This window comes from Stylophora pistillata, chromosome 12 (genome assembly GCF_964205215.1).
Source record: "Stylophora pistillata chromosome 12, jaStyPist1.2, whole genome shotgun sequence".
Lineage (NCBI taxonomy): Eukaryota > Metazoa > Cnidaria > Anthozoa > Scleractinia > Pocilloporidae > Stylophora > Stylophora pistillata.
Genome location: NC_142530.1, coordinates 1,940,561 through 1,962,494, shown reverse-complemented (window position 1 = coordinate 1,962,494; position 21,934 = coordinate 1,940,561). Strand labels below are relative to the sequence as shown.

The window sequence follows — 21,934 nt, the reverse complement described above, 5'->3', positions numbered from 1 at the left end:
ATTTACATCTTCAATTAGGTAAAAATTTCTGACTGCGAATCAAACGTTATTTTTTATTCTTTCTATTCGAAATCGCTCGAATATACATATTCGACTTTGTCTCTTTTCAATAGGTTGAACAGAATATTGTAAATATTACTTCAAAAGATCATAATTGAGAGATCTCGTACTGCAAAATTCTCTCCCGTCAGACACACAGAACTAACCGATCTGTTACGTTAAATTCTAATCCTGATGTTGCACGGCTGGAACACAAAAGTCGAACCAAAAATATCGATTCATTGCGTGACTAAAGCGCATATAGTCATCGCACTTTTTTCCATGAGTTGCCAAAAAAAGGTATGGCCTAAGTCATCCGGCCTAAACTGTTGCTTTGTAATATTCCGTCTGAAAGATAACACGATATATCGTGCAATGAGCTGTTGCATTCGAGACTTCCGGACCTGAATTTGAAGCGTGTGCGTGGTTTTTAAAATGAGACAAATAGGAAGATATCAGCTGTTTTGCCCACAGGGATGCACTTTGGACACAACTAATTAATTTGTAAGTTAAACCGTTTATTTTTAGAGGCGAAACAAAACAGAACAAAACATAACAAAACGAGTTTAAAATAGCTGCTTTCCGAAAGAAAGCTTACAAATCAAACAGACACCTTATTTGAAAATCTGTTCATATTGTATTTGATTGTATTTAAAAGTCACCATTCGTTGTTGAATGAGACAAAGTAGTTTGTTTTAGGTCTGTATCTCGCACGGAACAAAGAACTCTATCCTTTCTCAATTGAAACAGCTGCGAAAGTTGTCAAAACATTCTCCTAGGAGAGCAATAAACCTAATGGCTAATTTAATTGGACTTAAAACATTTCTTTGGCTGGTATTTAACATTATGTTTTTTTTTACTTGGAATGTCGAAACGTTTTCCTCAATTTCGCTCTTTCATGTTCAGTTCACGAAATGAATGCCGGAAATAGCCAAAAATTGGTGAATGTATTTTTTATTTGCAGTCAGTGTGAAAAACGTGGGCATCCATTGTGAATAAATAGACGTTACCCAAAGAAGATAATTGGGTTTTGGCGAGGGAAGTCGATTGTTGTAGATAGGACGTATTAGCGGTTTTAAAAGATACAAAAAGGTAAGTTGTTTGACTCGCCTCTCTAAATATGAGTCTCTTGAAAGAAGATCGTCCGAGCGTTAAATCAGAATGCTAACATTCTTCTTTTTCCTTTCGGTCAGCTTTCTAATAGTTTTGGACACTTTTGAATACAGGCGGAGCAAAATATCTCAAATTTTACTGCATTCTATTGTATTTGAAATGCATTCCTAGTAACTTTACAATTTTTTCTAATTATTTATATATCATCGTTTGTTAAAGCTGGTCGAGGAAGGGATTTTCTTGCGGTAAAATTTTAGTTTAATGCTGTTGTATGTTCGAATTGCCTACCCAACGTTTAAACCCACCATACTCTTTTCGGTCTCCAGTCGTAAGATTATCTTAACTTAGGGCAAAACTTTTCAGTAAAGATATTACTTGGAAAAGATTCTAATAGAAATTTAACCTTATTGAAATCCGGGCTATCAGGGCTGTAGACGTATTCTACATCGCTCTCGGTCAGGAAACACTGCCTGAAAGGTTTCAAAAGATATCTTGAGGACTCGTTACTTTCTATACTGAGGCGTCTTTTAAAGTAATTGCTATGAGTCAGCAATATAATGAGCTCTGAACGAGAAGATATACGAAAGGTGACTTTTCGTTGACCATGAATTGTACAGGATAAAAAGCTTACCCAACTGAAATTGCCGACGAGAATGTGATAAGGAAAAACATTCAATGCGAAGAACAATATTTCCAGACACGTTTCAAAACTGTGTATTTCCAAGTTTCCCTAGAAGAAACAAGAACTTCGATTCGCCGAAAATGTTGCGTTTTCTGAAACCAGGAACCCTGACGGCAAATCATTCGCGTTTCTACTTTGGACTCCAGGCATCTCTCCGCATGGTGTGCCGAAGGGATGATCTGGCGCAGTTAGTAAAAGTAAACTCAACAGGCCCCTCACGAAATTCTTAACGGAAATGATGGTTCGTCTTCAAATCTTATTGTCCTCTAAATATCCCCTTTACCTTGGCTATTATGACAACTGAATTTATAAAGATGGATTAATTTCCTCAGTAAAAATCGTTTATCTGAAAAGTACAAGGAGCAATGGATCACATTTTCCCTCCGGGCACTGTAGCGTTCTTATCCCACACGGAATGTTGAGAGAACAAGAGAAAAACATGCAAATTACTCGCCTTACGGCTCGCCATTTGCAGTCTTTTTTTTTTTTTTTTTCAGTTTTACAACTACGTTGTTGCAAACCGCTCAGCATCGGAAGATACATGTACAATTAATAAAAGAAACCTCTAAAAGGGACGTTTTGATAGCGTAAATCAAAATTTATTGTTCAATGCAATCTGTAAACCAGTCTGCAAAGTGAAAAAAAGCCTCTTTAGTAAAACTGAAGCAATTGGCAAGTCGCTAGAGGGCCTAGACATCTTATCTTGGCTTTCCAGTCCATAAAACAAACTGCCACCTAACACCACCTCAAACGGATGTCGTTATTAAAGTAGCTCTTCCATATGATAGTAGGGACCAATAGCAGTTCATCTGGCGAAAGGAGTCTGCTTTTGCGATTTTACATCAAAATGGAAGCACATATGCAAAAGTCGATTACAAACTCAAGAGAGAAAATATAACAAGTCATTTTATAGCAAAATTGTTGGAAATTCAGATTAGCAGCTGCCATTTACTTTATCATAAAACTGAGTGAGGCAACTAAAAGTATTTTCAGGTATTAAGTCGAGGGAACGTCTGAAATGATAGGTTATAATTCACTCGTTTTATCCTTCATGTTTTTTAAATCGTATTATTGCGTGACTCCTGCTGCTTTCAATTTAATTTCAACCGCTGCATGTTCAAATAAAACACATTCTCAGTCTTAGTTGATTTTCTAACGTTTGGGAATTGAGCGTATGCCGGATAATTTTACCCATCACGAATCCATGTTGACAATAATGATGCATACAATCAGTGACAACGAAACAAACATTAAACGAAGAAAAATACTACAACAAAGTTATGAATCGTGAACGGTGAGAGCCGACCGCAAAGAATACTCAGCGGTAGAAATCTTCCTAACGGAGAGCTATCATATTAATAACAAATCGTTTGTACTTTATTCTTGATAAGTTAAGTGATCGTGCTGATCAATAACATTTCATTTCATTTCAATTTGGAATTCGCATTAGGCCTGTTTTTAAAGTTTTATTGGAAGTCGCTGGATGAATATAAATTGAGACGAATAAAAGATGACGGTGACGAATAATGATGGCAATTCTAATGATCCTAACGTTTATTTTCCTTCAGAAATTTTGTCATGCAGTCGTCCAGGCCTCTCTGCGTTTTCCTGCTCGTCTTTTTCCTCTGTAATTTAATTATGGCGATCAACTCCGAGGGCAAAACACCTTTTCGATTTCATCGTCGTTGGATTCCACGTAGAAATAAACACAAGAAGCCAGATGGTAAGACCAATGGGAAAAGATATGCATGGTCGCTGACAGAAGATACAAGGACTGAACCGACAGCATGGGATTCACCGAATGTAACAGAGATATCAGAGATTGTTTTTATTTGAAGAGATACTTGGTGAGTGGAAGCAACGTCTTTTCTGTGTGGGCGTGTATGTAATGCTGTTTGAACAAAAATCAGCGACATTCGAGGAGCAAGCATGTGTGTCACTGATTTCTCAACTTAAGGGATGATGACTCCTTCTTGTTTAACCCTGGTTTGGACGTTGTCTGTTGTGATGTATACATGAGGAGACAAACTGCAATCTATCTTCTCTTGACATAGAAAAACATCTTAAAGAGATTCTCTCAACACTCAACCGTTAATTTTTTTTCTAACTTTTTGACCCCTAAGAATCGCTAGCACTAATATCTCCTTACAATATCACCCCTGAATCAAGCACTAAGATGACAAGAATGAAGGAAATGATAATCAACTAAAGAAACTCTTACGGTCTGATTATTTAAACAAGGCGTAGTGTTGTTTAACAAAACCACGTCCAAAACAATCCTTTAATTTAGCTGAAGCTTTTATCTAAACATTTATTTTTGTGAATAGCGTCAAGAGAGCTGAAAACTAACAACGGAAAGGCATTTTTTTTAATTAAGTCAACCCTCTTATAGAGAAAGCCTTAGGCCCACTGATTGCGTAAAACCTTGGTTAAGGTTGGATCTTGTGTAAATAACCGGCCCATGGTTGTTGAGCAAATTCTCCTTGTCAACCCGTGAGGAAATGTATTAGTAAATAATATGCATATTGATGCTGAGGGTATCAAGGGTAAGTCGATCTTTCGTGATTTCAAGCACAATCAACATCTAATACACTATATGTGTTTTGTATTTCACAGGATAATCAAGTTAAGTCTGCTCGGTGAGAATCAATGGACAGGAAAGACGACAAAACTATAGAATATGCTAAAACATAGGGATAGTAATTCATTTGCAAATTATGACCATTCTAATATGACTGTTCATTTTATGGAAAAACTAAATATATGTCGCTAAAACTTTACCACATAAAAAGAACAAGGCTGTTGATTTGTTATATTAAGTGAACAATAAGCATCGATAAGCTATAAATGCAATAGCTTTCGAGCATTTGACTGAAGTTTCATCATGGAATGATTGATAATTTCTTAAATGCGCAATAGAGAAAAGTATACATGAATGCTATAAATAAAAATTTAAGACTTTGGAAAAGTGAAGTTGGAATAACCAATTTATAATGGTAATTGAACTGAGAAGAGTGCAATTTGGGCTGAAATCATACGCGTGATTTCAAAATCGAACGAGCGCGCAGCACAAGTTCGATTTGAAATCACGAGTATGATTTCAGACCAAATTGCACGACACGAGGTTCAATTACCAATTTATTTCATCCATTTTGAAATCGCCCAAATACAGGACTTGGTCAATTCAAATATTTTATTGATGCAGTACTGAGCCAGTTTTTAAATAAAAAGCGGAACTGGAAACGCTTTTACATCTTATTTTGTATGCAAAACAGAAAGACTTTGACGTCATGTGTCATAAACTCAGTCACAAGCATAAAATGATGCAATTTAGAGCAAAAACTGGTGCGATTTGTGAATAAATTGCACTAATTCGAGCCAATCAGATTACAGGGACCACCAGTGATTTCAAAATGGACGTAATAAATCACGAACCTTACCCTCAAGGGGATGAGAAATTTAGCGCGGGAAATTGCCGAAGGCCAAGATAAGTTGTTAAATAAGGCTTGGAATATAGATCTCAGATGTGTCGGAAAGAACCAACTGAAAGATAAACCATGAACAAATAGAAACCATTATCGAAGAAAAAACACAAAAACTCAACGATTAAAGTTTGAGCGACATGACAATATTTGAACTTCATATTTCGCCAATAAATATGAGGGCCCAGTTTTATAAATGATTTCCACTAAAATTCAAGTCCAGTGGCGATGAGAACGCTATGGGGAATCCAAAAAAAGGGGTGTACATGGCCGATCCTAATTCATCATTTTGTAATTTCAATTACTTTCGTTGAGTTAATTCATTCATTTGCCGGACGTCAACCTGCCAACCAACGCGGCGAAGAAGGGAAGAATGTACAAAATGAGTTTTGCAGGTCCTACAAAGTCTTCTGAATCACCCGTGAAGAGAGGGAAAACCATCATACTTCTTCAGTAAAACACCGCAGAAAGTTAAGAACTCGTCTTATTATATGGCTGTCTCACGAGGACTGGGAACTACCGAATTCACGAATTTGATTGGCTGAAATCAATATTGAAAGCGGTCTAGATTTTCCCCATCTAGACCGGCATCTAGACCGGTCTAGAAAGAAAAGGTACAAAAAATATAAAACATTGGCATATAAGACACAGCCATATAATAAACATCTTATTAACCGAGCTAGGTCGGTCTGTATGGAAGAATCAAGTTGACCTCGGTCGCTGGTACAAACCTCACTGCATTCGGTCTGTACTGGCGACCTCGGTCAAGATTCTCCCATACAGACCTCCCGCTCGGTTAATAAGAACTAAATATTCCTTGAACTCATACGTATTACCGAAATAATAACACTTCGTCGGAGTTACATCAGAGCAGCAATTCACATTGATGAATTCCTTTACCATGACACAAGTTAGTTGAGGAACAGCGAATGCAGATCCCCGACAACATTCTGCTGACAGCAAACTATCTGATTGTAAGTTGTAAATCTTCAACGGGCCGGCAAAGATGACGAAAACTGAAATATTCTGAATGATGCACTTCGTAGTATTTGTACTTTCTATAACCAGAAAGTTTGGTCACGTTTGAAGCACCTTTCCAGTGAATGTATTGACTTCTATTCTTGACTGAGGAATTCGACGAAATTTCCCTCGCTTGTTGTAATACAACCATATTGGAATATTTTCTACAACTGTAGAAATGTTATTTTTCCGAAAATAACATAATTTTCTCGACGAACGAATCGTAGGTTCGCTGGTTTGAGTTATGCAGTTTGACAGTGGGTTTGGAAAGATGAATGAATGACAATGCGCGCGCATTACCAGATGTTAAGTGACGTCTTCCGCTTGTAACTGTTTTTCTTTTCTTGGTTTTTAGGTCTTGTTTGCTTTTGCGTGTTAAATTAATTTTTTTTCACCGTTTAATAGCCACTTAATTAGAAACCAAGAGAATTTAACCTTGTTAGAAACTTAATCGGTGATATCCATAGCCGTTCGGTTGTTGTTGGTAATATAACCTCAAACCTTGCTCAGTAAGGACCTGTATAGGCTATAGAGTAGTTAAAGTTTGACTTCTGCAAAACCCGGATTAATCTTCTGCAAAACCCATTAATCTTGGGTGCTAACTGTACCTTCAATATCAATTATGCCCCTTTTATCGACTCCAAAGATCCCTGGCACGGCAGTAGTATCAGGGAACTAACTGCATCCACCTTCGGTAGTGCTTGCCATTATCTCTATGATCTTAATCTCCTAAAAAAAAAAGGGTTACAGTAAATTTTTTATTCCAAAATTGCGAATCTCTGTTCTTTTGTCACATCCTCATGAAAGATGTTTCGAAAGACGCCTGTTGTGACAGCTTCTAGGCCACTTCCTGTCCTGGCTCGTGCGCACGTTCTAACTTCGCTCTCGTTCAATCGCCGGTATCTAAAAACAAAAAGGCTTTTCTTTTAATTGTCAAATAGCTACAGATGCTTTTGTTTACTTAAGGTTTGCATGGACTCTGATCTCTAACCACGAGCTGTGTCACACCAAAGTGAGATGTGATATGACGAGTCTCTGCTCTGTATAAAACCGAAATGAGAGTGGGATCAGATCCCAGCGTTTTATGTACAAAGGTTGTGTTTCTAGATTATCAATCTAATCACAGCCATACCCATGATTGCCTGGGATAAATCTTGACAGCGAAAACATAAATGCAAACTCTTACGAAGAGAATCTACGGTAGGAGCAGTCTAAAAGTCGCAGCCAACGTTTTTTTTCATTCCATAAGAAGTGAATAACAAAGCTATCACTGAGAGAAAAGGAAATATTTGAGGAGCATTTGATATGGTTGTGTACAGTAATTGTAATGTCGATTGATAAGTAAAGCCATTTAGTGACATGATGAAGTAATTAAGTCGGTGCGTAGGATTTAAGCAGATATTTCTGTAATTTAGCATCAGTATTCCGACGTTATTCTATCCTCAGGGAGTCCATTCAGCAAACAGAATCCCTCAATCCTGGCCTGAGAACGTTTTTGCGAGCTCAGTCGCCTATTCGCTGAGTAATGTCTCTTGTTCGAGACTCACCTGGAAGAAACGGGCATTTTGTTTCCCAAAAAAGAGAAGAAAACGGCTTCTCTCCAAAGGTATGTGCAAATACAACTGGTTTTACAGTCTGCACCGCTTTGCCGGGATAAACCTAAGTTTGATTTTACCAGATTAGGCTTTCCTGCGCTTTCCAAGTTATTTTGCCATTTTCCCTGTCATAAGCTTGAAAATGCGTCGAGGAAATACGCGAACTAGCTCTTGCTGTTGAACTTTAGACTGTTCTTTGAGTCCAACTGTGGAAATCTTGACGACCAAGAACAGTGAAAGCACAGATCCTGACGCCATGTTTACATAGCGCTGTTCAAAATGCTCGTTAGCTGATTTGCTACATGTTTATGAAAGAAGTCGATTAACTACTTCTCATCATGGAAAACGGTGAGAAAGGGAAATTTCAGTGAGTCGACAATGCATATCATCATTGAAATCGCTCTACCAACGTAATTTGTTGATTCACATCTACAGAAATAAAACAATTTCTCTGATAACTCTTTCTCTGATAACTCTCAATGTACAGTCTGATTCAATTCGAGCTAAGGTTTTTAATTAGCTTCTTACTAGCACTTTCTTTGTAGTTTTATTGTTTGTTTACACCTGCAAAATTTTTTTATATTTCGTACATGTATATATACATATATTTACTGTATTTCATTCCATTCACTTGACAATGACCGAAGCACGGTCGAAACGTCGTGTTTTACCGTTCATTTTTATCGTCAAAACTCTTTCGACGAATTAAAAATTAATTGTGCTAACTTTTTAATAATTCAAGGGCTTTCCACTAGTCAACTATAACTGTAATTAACAACGGCTCAACTTCACTGGAGTACTAACAACCCTTGACACTGAATTGTCGTCGATTTCTTTGTGGCACAGATATTTTGCCGGTTTACACCGGCCGTGTAAAATTGTGTCTCTCCCTGCAGTATCGATTGATCGAACCTTTACACTTGAAATCAACTCAGTTTCAGCCATCTATTAATTTATCGTGCACTTAGGTAATTAATAAAACTAATTGAAAGGCTATTTTGTCTGTTTTATCTACCAAGTTTTCATAGTCTATCACGGTCCTTACGCACAAGTCAACACTCAAAAATAAGGATAATTTTTTCCCAAAAAAGTTTCACGATCTCTTCAGAACCTTCTGGACCGAGCGAACTCAGGAATAACGAGGTAAAATAGAGCACATTTACAGTTTTCGTTTTTATGCGTTACATATTTCTGTGTGGTCGACAGTATGCAATATTGTAACTTTTCTTCGCCAGCCCTTGTCGCGGATACACTATCTACAGACGGCGATTATTACCTTCAAAAACTAAACTTTGACAAAAATTTGTGCCCTTACGAAGAAAAATTTATATTTCTTTCTGTTGACTGACTTGGTATATAGTCTATCATTAATAATAGTACATACAAAAAATTTTCTTCGAGTTGGTATTATAGCTTCCCGATAAATTGACATAACACGCAACAGTTCATTAATTTAAGTCTAAAATTTCACAGGCAAAGCCGACATAGTTCCTGAGGCTAGTTTTAAACTCAAAAACAAAAACAACAAAAATATTTGTGGTATCACTTCCTTAAGGAAAAAAGTCTATCAGTGCATGGATTACCATGCAAGCTTGGTTGCGTAAATTTTTAAACTATGGAAAGCAAAACGAAGCGAAGACAGAGAAATTGATCGATTTTGTTTTACACGAGGAACGACTAAGAAGAAATCGTTTTTGCAGTTCGAGAGGGGGGGGGGGTGGTGCGCATTCGTTTCAAAACATTGACGAATTATTTGCAGGGAACAAACAGACTACACAGAATTTCTTTTAGCCCTTTCAGCACTCGTTCTAAAAGATCTAAAAGCGCCGTGAACAAAGACCAGCGCAATGACATGAAACCTCCATTGAGACGTGTTATTATAGAATTACTTGCGAGCACTTTGTTAAACGTTCTTAATTCTCCCACCGTCAGCTATTTTCTGACGTGAAAGTGTAGCTAATTTCTAAGCCAGCATCGTATCTCCACATTACACCAACAACGGCAGTAGTGGGATAACAAGGTTTTCTACAGTTGACACTGACATTCGCTTGTTTGCCTTGAAAATAACATAATCTTATGTTAGCTTGTCAAGGATCCAAAACTAATTTTTCACACCAAGTTATATCTATTTCACGTTACGTAACTATACGACTGAATGGCCAAGAACTGTGATAAATTTCTTCATGATAGTCGTAAAGAAGGAGTTTATCTAAATGAGAAGGATGAAAAAAAGACATTATCTGTCGTTTGCGTGCTGAACAGTCCGAGTTTAATCGATATATTTTTTTTATCATGGTAACTCATATAACAGGCGCAAAACTATGTTATATAATAGCTTCAACGTGTAGTCTCCGATCTTAATAAACTCGAGACAACTGAGAAGATCTGATTTTCTTCTTGATATCAAAGAACTTATCGCAGTAAACATACGTTACGTGAAAAATATAACAAGTTTTCTTTCAGCTTATATAGTTTCTCTACTTAAAAGTATATACCGCAAATCTCTGGGCGTGGTATTTGTGAGTGTGCAACAACTGAGAAATGGCTAAGTTTACACCAACGTGTAATCTGTGTTGAGTGCAAAATGAATGGCTGGCTGCTCCCACGCGAGCATAATTGATGTCACTGTTTAATTTATGAAGCATTTTCAAATTGAGTGTTGAGAGCCTGATCCCATTGCATTTGTATTGTATTGCATTCAGTGTCCCCGCAATTCTTCCGCTGAGTGGGAAGTCTCAGGGAGGGGATCAGGTATATTTTATTATGACACAAGCAAATTCCCCCCACTCTCTCCTCCCCCCGGCTATAAATCGTGACCTGTCTCTTATCGGTAATTGATTACTCTTGTTTTTGTTATCTGAAAATTGAATAGAATCATCATCCATATCCATATCATCATTCCTTTATTTCAAAGGCGTCAGACGAACAAAAACGAACAGTTCAAATGACTCGACTACAGTTACACCCAGACCCCAACATGAACACGGACAACCGACTGGGAAAATTGGAACCGGAATCGGCCCAATCCCCAGGCGTTGAGTCGCAGATGTCATTTAGTGTTTACGACGCTAAAGTTTCCGGTAGAGACAGCTTCTTGGGTGCGCTGCCAAACAGTGCCAGCACCATCGGCTTCTTGCCAGATCACCACAGCAAGGCCAAAATGGGCCCCCGAGCTTACTCAAAACGAATACGCCAGCTGACGCTGTTTCTTGCGGTCTTCATCATCGTGTCGATGGTAATGACTGCATTATTCGTCTGGAGAATGTTCTATTACAAACCTGAGGAAAAAGCCGATGGAAAGTCTCATATCGAACAGGTACGATTCTATGGCACCTCATCGACTCCAAACTTTAATTTTTATCCTAAATTTGAAATCTTAAATGCGTAAGTTCGCCGCCAAACACCAAATCAGCAAATTACCCCGCCAATGAGTTAGACTTACTGTTACGTTTTGAAGAAATGAAAAATTAGTTTTTTGATGCAGACAAATGTAATAAGATGTTTCAATCATCTTCTCTCACCGGTAAATGCATGCACTTTGCACCTTTTTACGACATACAGTTTTAAGTGATGTCCCCTGAATGATCGAATACGTGATTTCTCTGTTCGTCTATTTGCTTAAACTTTTCCGCATATTCTCTGCCAACCTCGCGCGACATATCTCTTAGTCTTGTGGACTATGATCTGCAAATAAATGATGGGGGATTAACTCTAATAATTTACCAAAAACTGCAACAGGCTGTGTGGGTGGATTTTAATGTACAGGCAAGTTTTCTTTCTTTAATTGTGGAATAGCAGGTGGGAACCAAATATTCCGAGAATTAGAATGAACAACACATATTACAAAGACAAGATCACATTTCCATCAAGACACACCCAAAATAAATACCCAGTATCTCTCTCTCCTCTATTTCAAGTTTCCCTGAACTATATTTCTTTATATCTGGCTAAATAAAAGTTCGTTTTCTAGGTTATTGCAAAAGCTCATCTTTATCGTATAATCACATCGTTGAAGACCAGAGCAATGCTATGGCGCTGACAAGCGATAAATGTGTCGTATCCTGTTTTGAAATAACACGCACACTTTCCGCTACGGTTGTCAAGATTCAACCAGCTGCATTCATAGGAAAACATTCCTTTCAAAACAATATGTTTACACTTTAGATGCAATTTCAGCTTCAAAACCGGCTCAAAATGAGCGAACCTTCTCCATGAAAATACACCTAACGTGCTAGCACTGTTTTTAGTGTTGATATTACTTAAATTGCGTTTAAAATGTGTGCATGGACCGTTTGTTTTGCACAATTTGCAATTACTACATAATCGGCGATAATTTTCAAAGAGTTGATTGTCAGGGCATTGAAATGGCTCTCTCTTGGCGGATGTAGATTCATTGCTAAATATTATGCAAGGAAAATTGTATTACATATTTAATCGAAGACTTTAAATCAATGAAATGTACTGTAAATCACTCAATACTGTCAGACCGTCAGCAAGAATAGAATTTCGAAAGCAGACTGCTTCTTTAAATTTTGCCTATTTAGAACTTCAAAGGAAGCGATGATTGTAAACTTTACCTTCGGTAATGGACCCGAGTTTTCAGCACAAGTCTTTCTTTTACGATGGACAGGCTTTATAGTCAATCGCTTTATTTTAGCATTTTAGAACAAAACAATAACCTAAATCTAAAGATTTTCTTTTCAGCCTTTTTTTTTTAATTTGCAGCACAATCCACACCATTTAAGGTAATTGATGCGAATAATTTCATTATTTTCCAAACTAGATTACCCGTTAAATTGCTGTTTGATTAGAAATAAACATCAATAAAAAGAATGTCTTCGGTTGAGATTAAATGCATGTTCTGTACAAACAAGACTTGAGGACATATCGAACAATATTGGCCAGAAGTCATACCGGTATGCGACAAACGTCACCGAAATTAAATTCTAAAGTTTGTTTTGTGATAGCCTGCTAAGAAACCAATAAAGTTCAAGTGAAAAGCGATTGACACCTGTCGTGTAATGAACCCCTTTCAAACCAAGTGCGCAAACGATTTCCTCCGGAACATTCGAAACTTGAATTCGTAAACGAATTACTGACCACGATCTAAATGTGATCAGATTTCGCGATCTTTTGCAAGGAATAAGTGTAGGTCGAGTGCTGAAATCGGTACGGTTCCATCCAAACTTACTCATTATCGTGGCCGCCAGGTTGACGAGGAAATCTCCAATTGAGCAAGAGACATCATAGCGTAATAATAATGACGATGAAAGAAATTAAAATACAATTTCTTGGATTTTTTTTACATAAGAGTTCATACACATACCTTTTATCTCGGTGATGAAAAACAATTTTATTGAAGTAGCAGTTAGAAATATAATTTGACGTGTAAGACCCAAAACGCTGCAGTTTATAGATGACCTTGAATGGTGTGATATTGAAGTCGAAACAAGCTGATAACAACTGATAAAACGTCTGATTACTTGGCAGCTCAATTTTGACAGCTCACGTACTGCACCAAAGATTCTGTGACGCTCGCTTGTGGTTCATGTCCAAAACCCAATAGAAACTAGGATTTGAACAATTTGTCGGCTAACTAAAACAAGAGTTGTGATTGGTTGGTCTCGCTCGGCCTTGATGGATCAGCTAAGTTTTCATTCGCAATGCAGCTGCAAGCTTTGAATGTAACTTCTTGTTACCGTTTGTTGTGTTTATCAAGATATATAATGAGTGCATTATCATGAGATTATGAGTAGAATATTTCGGGCTTTTCTCATTAAAATCATGCGGAAACAGAGTTTGCAGATATCAAGTTCCCGACTCTTTGCTGCTGCTCAAGGAACTGAGGTATAGGTTATTAAAACCTTACAAGCTTCATTTTTAAGTAGTTTAGAAAAATTTACACCACAGCGAAGTAAACGGGGCTAGGTGCGTTTCCATGCAATAGAAAAAAAAAAAAAAAAATGGAAATACAAGTCCAATAATATAAGGTAATGATGCCTTCCTACTTAGAAACCAATTGTTGGAACGAGAAGCGTATGCCCCGTAAGAGCAGAAGCAGTTCCGCTGGAACCTTTGCCTATTAGCATTGAAGAGGCGTTACTAGAAATTGAGCGTGCACTGAAGGAGGCTAACGCTAAGGATGATAAGGTAAGACATAACCTGGTAATTTAGGAATTACTTCAGGGAGTAAAACAGGACCAAACGGCCCTGTATGGTAGGGTCAGTTTATAGGAACAGAGATTTCAGCGAGACAACCCACTTTGTCAAATGTAAGCATCTCCAATCAGCAAGACTCAAGAAAGAGTACTGATTGGCCATGCAGAGGCTCTGTGACGTTGGGGAGGTCACGGAGGTTGGTTATATTGTTATCATTAAGCCATGTTTACTACCATTAACTTTGAGGTAAAGGAAACGGAATTAAAAGTTTTAACTAGGTTCAATAGTTGGTTAAAATTTCCTTCAAGATGTCGGTTTTAAAATTTTTTAAAATCATGCAATAAAATTATAGGCTAAAGAAACAAAATAGATTAGTGAGAGTCCCAGAATCTACTTCTCTGACAAAATATTTAAATTTTGAGCTCGTTAAGTTACCAGGACTTTCGAGATACGATCCCTGAGCACAATTGAATAGCTGTCTTATCGTGATTTCTCTTCTAGATAGCCATCATGGCTAACGTTGTCTACATGAACAAAGTAATCTGGGAGCGTTGGTATGGCAAGATGAATAGATCAAATCCTTCATCTCAAAAACTGTCCAGCAGAACAGTGTTCCCCGTGGCAAGTGTCACTAAGGTCTTAACGGTAAGTTGTCTGTTTTACTCGGGTATTAGACTTGAAACACCGATGCATGATATACGGACCATGTGACAAACTATCATTTCCTAAATTTGCCGCGATATTTGTTTTTATATCCAACTTCGTTACTAAAAGCTAGTCCCAAATGATCGAGCGATGCTTGATCTCGGCGCTGCTTGTAGATTTTCCTTTTGAACTTTCGCCTAATTTCCTTCCTCCGAAACAAACACTCTTCTTCTAAGACAAAAAGAAATCTACGTGTAAGAATCATCTCCTTGATATATTACTGATAACAGTGATTTTTCATTTTGGTTATGGTTGTTTAGGCCTTAATGCTTTACAAGCTCTACTACGAGAAGAAGGTAAAGTCACTAGATGATCCTTTCAAGAAATATATGCCAGAGTTCTCAATCAAGGATCCATTTAACTCTCATGAAATCGTACTCAGGTAAAATAATTTTTAATTTTACTTAATGAAAGATCTCAATGCCTTGAACTTACACAAGCAAACAGACAGAAAACCAGACTGACGGACAAGTACAAACACAGTTAGGAAGACAGATGGTTAGATAGTGAAACTATATATCGGTGCAGGGATGCTACAATTGGTGCTGGCCGACCATTGACTGACTGGCTCATTGATGCACTGAGACTTAGTCAACATCTAGTTTTGCGAATAAACTCATTCCTGAATAGCAAGACTAAAAATGAGTCCCCTGCTGTCAGAAATATTTTGAGAACACTTCAATGGGTAAAATTCTCCTTTTTTTTTAAATGTTTTAGAGTTATTTCTAATGTCATTTTTACAATTATGGGACTCGGAATACTCTGTGAGGACACCACCCAATCCAGGTCCGATTGAATTCTATTGTAAATGAGGACAATTGTCAGATAGGTTGAACTACTTCGTTTTTCAGAGAAATGGTTTCGCACATGTCTGGTATTCCACGAGAGGCTCCATGTCTTAAAGAAATGAAAGAGAACCTTTGTCCCGACAATAACACTGTTATGTTGGACCGAATAAAGAATCTAACTCTCGTTACTGAACCAGGCAATAAAGTCAGCTACAGGTATGTTAGTCTTCTCATCACTCTTTCCATCCTCTTCGTTTTGAATATTGTTCACAAATGACTGGAAAATTTATTAAGGGGTAACACTGCCTTATCTTATAGTAATTTAGGGTTTGGTCTGCTTGGTCAAGGACTGGCTCTTTCACAGAACGTCTCGTACGAGGAATGGATGCAGAAAAGTGTTTTTGATCCACTAGACATGCATGATTCGGGATTCAAGCTAACTCCCAAGTGAGTGGTAACATTTTCCTTAAATAATTCATAAAAGAAAGAGATCAAGAAATGAATTAAGAGAGTAGAAGAGTAGTCCAGGATTGCATTTAATTAGTCTCCTTTAGCTGGTCTTGCTTCTTTGTTGTGGACTGGTTCTGAAAAGTTGTGTTATCCTCTGAACTGGCTTGCTCACTTTAGTTTTCCGCACTAGAGAGTAGGTGTCATGCATTGATGCTGTGTTCTCAAACCCCTTAGCTTGACTTTGTTTCGAAATTGTAAGGGAAAATTATGTGTTGATCACTCCATTGACAGTTGGAAGCAAAGAATTCCCGTGGGTTTTCTTGGGAATTATTCTCAGCAGCCATTTGAGTGGGGATGGGCCAATCCAGCCGGTGGAATGTTTACGTCACTGGAGGATATCGCGAAGGTAGTGTGAAAGGTTGAAAGACATTGTCGTCAAATTACTAAAAGTATCTTTAAGGTTAAAATTCGTCGACATAGATCGCATGTAGAGAGTTTCGCGTGAACTGAAATTTCTAGCCAGCGACCAGGTTGTGTGGGGCGGTTTCAAGGTGACCTCTATTATTTGCGTGATTTCATGACTCCTACGAACCCCTAAGCTTTTGCTTGATGATGATGGTGAAACGTATGATGTCATACGATCCAAAACGGCGTTTAGTGGGGAATGCAAGCTTCCATGCTGCTCGTATTTTTTCCAGTTTTTGCACAATTTGGTGCTTGATTTCCATTCATATAAGTAACTTCGTATCAAAAAAGATTGTCTTCCTTGAAACAGCAACCTGTTCCAGTAGCTACAAAGGGAGTTTTCTTTATATTTCAAAAAAATTTGGACCATCTACACCTTTACTTCTATATTTGTAATTCCCATGATTACCCTCTCGGCCTTTTTCTCTGCCAGTGAGCCCTTTCTCTTACCTTTGATGCCCTCTCTCTCTTACTATTCGCATGGACATTGACTCATTTAACATGAACCATGTGATTATTTTTTTTTGTTTTTTTGTCTCCAGTTGGAGATTAAGCTTTTCAATTCCACGGAGGAGGACGACTTTCTATCTCCTGTCCTGACCGAAGAATTTTTCTCACCCGGTGAGGAGCTCTTTAACTTGTTTTTATCTTATTTCTGTTTTGATGGTTTTTTTCTTTTATTATTATTAGTTCCAAATTCTAAGAGGTTTTGCTGCCGGAACTGGGAGTTTAAAGACATATAGTGTCACTTATATCTCACCACGAAATGCGTTATTTTGAGGTATTTTCCTTGCAGTGTTTATCCTGGATGGCAAGCACTTCATTGGGTCTCCATGGGAGATGTCTCTCATGAACGGTTACATTGCAAGAGTAAAAACTGGATATGTGTATGGCTATGCATCCAAAATTTTCCTCTTTCCTGAGCTGAAACTTGGTAAGTTTGTCTATACTTGGCATCTTGGTGTATGAGTTATAAATTCAATGAAAGTCAAAGCAAAAAGTAAATTGGACTTAAGCAGTACATTTGCACTGGATGGCTCTTCGCGTCCTCTATTCTTCAGCTCAAATAAGAATGTTGAGTTTTGTGGAGGCAGGAAAACCGAGAGGAAATATTAAGAGCGTGGAGAAAAACCGTCGCAAGGAGACCAATAACCAACAACAAACTAGGTGATATAGCGTTAAGGAATCCAATCCCGGCTACAACGGTGGGAAAAGAGCACTAGCTTCACTACGGCAATATTCTTTCACCAATCTATCCTACAAAATACGTCCATTATAGTTAATGTTTGCTTGCTTCTCTGTAGGGAATGAGCCCCAGGATCCCATGCAATCAGGCCTGGAGTAAAAGTAGTCGAGAGGCCGTTTACATTTGTTCGACATGCAGCTATCCAGCCCCTGAGTTTCTGTATCAGACCCTGATTGCGCAGCTAATCAGCTGTCAAAGAATCTTGTTTTGATTTCGTTATTTTACCAAAAGGACGTAAAGACAGCAGAGTGACAATAACTCTCAAAAAAGAAACAACAACTTTGAATTTAAATTTGCAAGACATGTTTCGACATTCTCATGTCATCTTCAGTTGCAAATGAGCATTTAACTGTTGTGCATTTGAATTTAAATTAAGGTACGTTACAAAATACGTGTCAGGGCTTACGTTACATTTGAATGTAAAAACGCGAAAAAATGTAAACAGCGCGCGCTTGACTGATCAAAAAAAAAAATAAATAAATATAATAATTATAAAAATAAATTAAAAGACCAAGGAACAACATAATTAAAAGGAAAGAGACAATTCTAGGTGTTTCAATTGCTGATTAAGGATGGGTTTTTCCCACTTAATATGCAATGCCTCTTTGATCTTAATTTGGTATTTTGAAGCGGCAGAATCTAAGATCGTGAAACATTCAGTATCACAAGAGTCAAGACAGACCCTTGATGATTGCAGGTGCTTGTAAATATGGGAAGTTTTGTCCGACAAGAGGTGCTCACGAATTCGTGTACAAATGTGGCGAGTGGTCCCACCAATATAACTGACATTACAGCCAGCACATGAAAATTTATATATGACACGCGAACGTAGACCTAGCGGTACTGAATCTTTCACACTGAACATGTTTCTGAGTTTAAACGTACTGAAATTGAAACACCTAGAATTGTCTCTTTCCTTTTAATTATGTTGTTCCTTGGTCTTTTAATTTATTTTTATTATTATTATATTTATTTATTTATTTATTTATTTTTTGATCTGGTCAAGCGCGCGCTGTTTACATTTTTTCGCGTTTTTACATTCAAATGTAACGTAAGCCCTGACACGTAGTTTGTAACGTAACTTAATTTAAATTCAAATGTACAACAGTTAAATGCTCATTTGCAACTGAAGATAACATGAGAATGTCGAAACATGTCTTGTAAATTTAAATTCAAAGTTGTTGTTTCTTTTTTGAGAATTTCGTTATTTCCATTAATCAGACACATGATTTCGTTCAGAGAGGACGCTGAGTAAAACTACATTTAAGCGAAGTGAAAGTGAAGTCAAGCAAACTATCTTAGGCATCATAGTCTACGTTGTTGCTGATCCTTTTTGTTGTTGTTTTTAGCGTTTAACATTTTTCATACGGGAAGCTATAAAGACAACTGTTTTTCAAGCGTTGAGAAGCTGTTGAAAGCATTCCACCAAGAGCTAACTGCGAGAGATAAGGAGGTAACTATAGAATACTTCACAGGCTCTGATCCCTTGTTGTTATTTTCAGAATCAGTGAGCTGAAAGCTTAAACGAGAGGTATGTTCCAGAAAAATTGGATTTTGTCTCGGCCATTTAAGAGTGCGTTCAAGAACTCGCTGCCCACTATACAGAGTAACTGAAAGATTCAAAATGGTGGCATTCTCAGAAAATTTTAATTTCGAACGGTTACGTTTAGGAGTCAAACTTTTGAATGTACTTTTATGAGTCATGGCGAGATAAAAATGATATGTTGTCCGGTGCATACCCAAACATCATGTTAGCTGAGGAATAGTCCTAAAATCTAGAGATTGGATTCTGGGCCTCGGCATAACGCCTAACAGCCACAGTGCTGTCTGATGTATCGATATATGCAAATTTTAGCTGAAGAGCAATTTGCTGTACTAACCTACTATGGATATTCACTGGGTTTTATTGGTTCTGAAAGAACTAATCATAAATCTCTTTAATATTTAAGAAACAGAAAGTGATCCAGCAACAAGATGCAGCCCCATATCTGGGAGAGTTTTACACTAAAGATGTACCCACCATCAGAAAGGTCATCATCAGGTACAACGAGGGAAGAATGAGTTTTTCCGTGGACACACTAGTTTTCCGTCTAAATCACATCAAAGGAACGACCTTTGAACTAATTGACCGAAGAAAGGTCGATTGTCTTGCGATTGCAGTAATGGGAATAAATCACGAGAAGGTGCACTTTGACCCTCCAGGAAGTTCGCCCGACAGAATTTCACCTGGCTTTACGGTATTTGGGTTCCATCTTCGAGGCAAGGCATATTTCTATAGAAAACAGTTATGATATGGTTTCACCCCCATCCTTGCGGACGCCGTGAGGAAAAGATTGATTTCAAATACTTTCCCTTTTTCATTCCTCAGTACCGACTTATTACAGGCCTATAGTCGTTTCTACGCTCGCAACTGTGATCGTGCTCGCGGGCAGCTCATTTTTAACAAAGTTGTCGTGCAATTGCTGCTTTGGTATAAATTCTTCACGCCATGGAAAACTGACAGTATTCAGTTGGCACGGAAGCAAAATATTTAACACTGATAGAGCGGAGATACTGATCGTGAAGCCGCGTTCAAGCGTTTTAGAGGGATTGCATGTGACAGATAAACTGAAAATAAGGTTTCAATTTTCTAGGCCTGACTACGGAGGTCTTTGGGTGCACTTGATCATCCATTCCATATTACGATGGAGGAAAAATCTATAATCAGAGATCCTAAAATACTTACAGATAATAATAAAATGTTGGTAGAGAACCAGATTCGTTGATGAAGAGGAGGAATGACCCTTAGGCTAAACGGGACTTTGTAAATCGAGTCGTACAAAATACAAATACATATTTCCTCAGGAGTACGTTAGAGCCGATAAGAGTTAAATAAGGGGCAAGTCATCGATTTAAAAGTTAGAGACCATAACCTACGTGGTATAAAATATTAGATGAGCGCTTTTCCCTTCAAATGTGGCATGGGGCAAAAACCACTTTAAGCCGGTGACGATTATTCCGAGAAGGAAAAGTTTTTTTGAAGGTGTATCACAAGGAAAGTCCTAGTATAGTCTTGTGAAGGGCAAGTCCACCCCGAAAACCGCACAGTTTTTCAATTATGACATTTACTGTGTGTTAGATTCCAAAGAGTAACCTAACATTTCAAATATTATCTTCAAGTTTGCTAATAATTGACTGAAGACGTCATTTTGAATTGTGCTTAACAGCCTTGTCATTATCTCTGAGATTTCAAAGTTTCAATTCTTTTCTTATTTTTGACATCTGTTTCAACAATTAGGTTAGGAGCCTTAATAAGAGGACTTATTGACTCAAATAATATAATTTTCCCCTGATAACCGAGCAGAAGCTGTTTGTGACCTGTTCGCCGCAGTTTTGCTCGTGAGGATACGTTACTAAGATGTTTCAAAATGGCGGCGTCCATTTTTAACATTTATACACAAACTGTGTTTTATGGTACCAGTACTAAAGACACAGATTCAGCTCATTATAAAAGAATGCAAATAATCGTTTCGCCTGCGAGAACGTGTACATCTAGCATAACTGAATGCTGTAACCCCAAAGAAACTTTCTCAAAGATTATAGTATTGTTAAGTGAAGACGAGGGAAAGTTTTTATCTTCCACGTCATGATTTGAAAAGAAGTTTCTCACCTCGTTTTCTCGGTCGGTGTAAAGATGACTAAAAAAGTGTTCTAATTTTTGAAACGGCTTGAGAAGCAGCCTCTTCTCGAAAAATGAGTTGCGTTTCTTCTCGGGAAAATCAAAGACCTCACTTTGGAGAGAAGGGCAAACATTGAATGCGATTGGCGGTTGAGGGAAGGTCGAGACAGGAAGAAGTGTTTCTGTTATTATTCCATCCAAAATTTAAGCTTTCTCCAATAGGGAATTTCCAAACGTTTTCCCGTCCCTCCACCCAATACCTAAACCTTTTTGGCCAATGTGGCGGTCCGCTCATGTTACGATTTGGTTTCTATTCTTCGCTTAGTATTTGTACATCCGGGTTCAATAACAAGACGTCGAAAAAATATGTTTTATAGAGGGTTTTGACAATAGTCACAAAGGCTTTTTTATGTCAGTTTTTTATTTACAATTGCTTTCTCTGTACTCGAAACCAAACTACTCGGTTGGAAAGCCCTACTTCAACATTTCGATCTATATGTAAGCTTGGAGGAAAAATTTACAACAAACATAG

General features: G+C 37.7%; 1 protein-coding gene and 1 long non-coding RNA gene across 4 annotated transcripts; both read left to right on the top strand.

The window, feature by feature from the left end:
• Positions 1–921: 921 nt before the first annotated feature.
• Positions 922–4,802, top strand: LOC111320886 (uncharacterized). Its single transcript, XR_002693903.2, has 3 exons — positions 922–1,131; positions 3,403–3,681; positions 4,451–4,802. It is a non-coding gene; the product is annotated as an uncharacterized LOC111320886 (long non-coding RNA).
• A 2,557-nt stretch (positions 4,803–7,359) lies between these two features.
• Positions 7,360–21,340, top strand: LOC111320885 (beta-lactamase-like protein 1). 3 transcript variants are annotated; one of them, XM_022923622.2, is made up of 13 exons: positions 7,360–7,536; positions 7,783–7,942; positions 10,846–11,247; positions 13,944–14,081; positions 14,592–14,735; positions 15,056–15,177; positions 15,647–15,799; positions 15,902–16,030; positions 16,325–16,439; positions 17,041–17,119; positions 17,295–17,432; positions 19,094–19,197; positions 19,694–21,340. In XM_022923622.2, exons 2-13 carry the CDS (start codon positions 7,862–7,864, stop codon positions 20,033–20,035), a joined length of 1,947 nt encoding a protein of 648 aa, XP_022779357.2. In that variant the 5' UTR covers positions 7,360–7,536; positions 7,783–7,861; the 3' UTR covers positions 20,036–21,340. The 3 variants fall into 3 exon arrangements, with proteins under 3 accessions (XP_022779357.2, XP_088597599.1, XP_088597600.1); XM_088741473.1 differs by lacking the exon at positions 7,360–7,536 and having other exon boundaries at positions 7,698–7,942; XM_088741474.1 differs by lacking the exons at positions 7,360–7,536; positions 7,783–7,942 and adding an exon at positions 8,995–9,074.
• Positions 21,341–21,934: the final 594 nt, after the last annotated feature.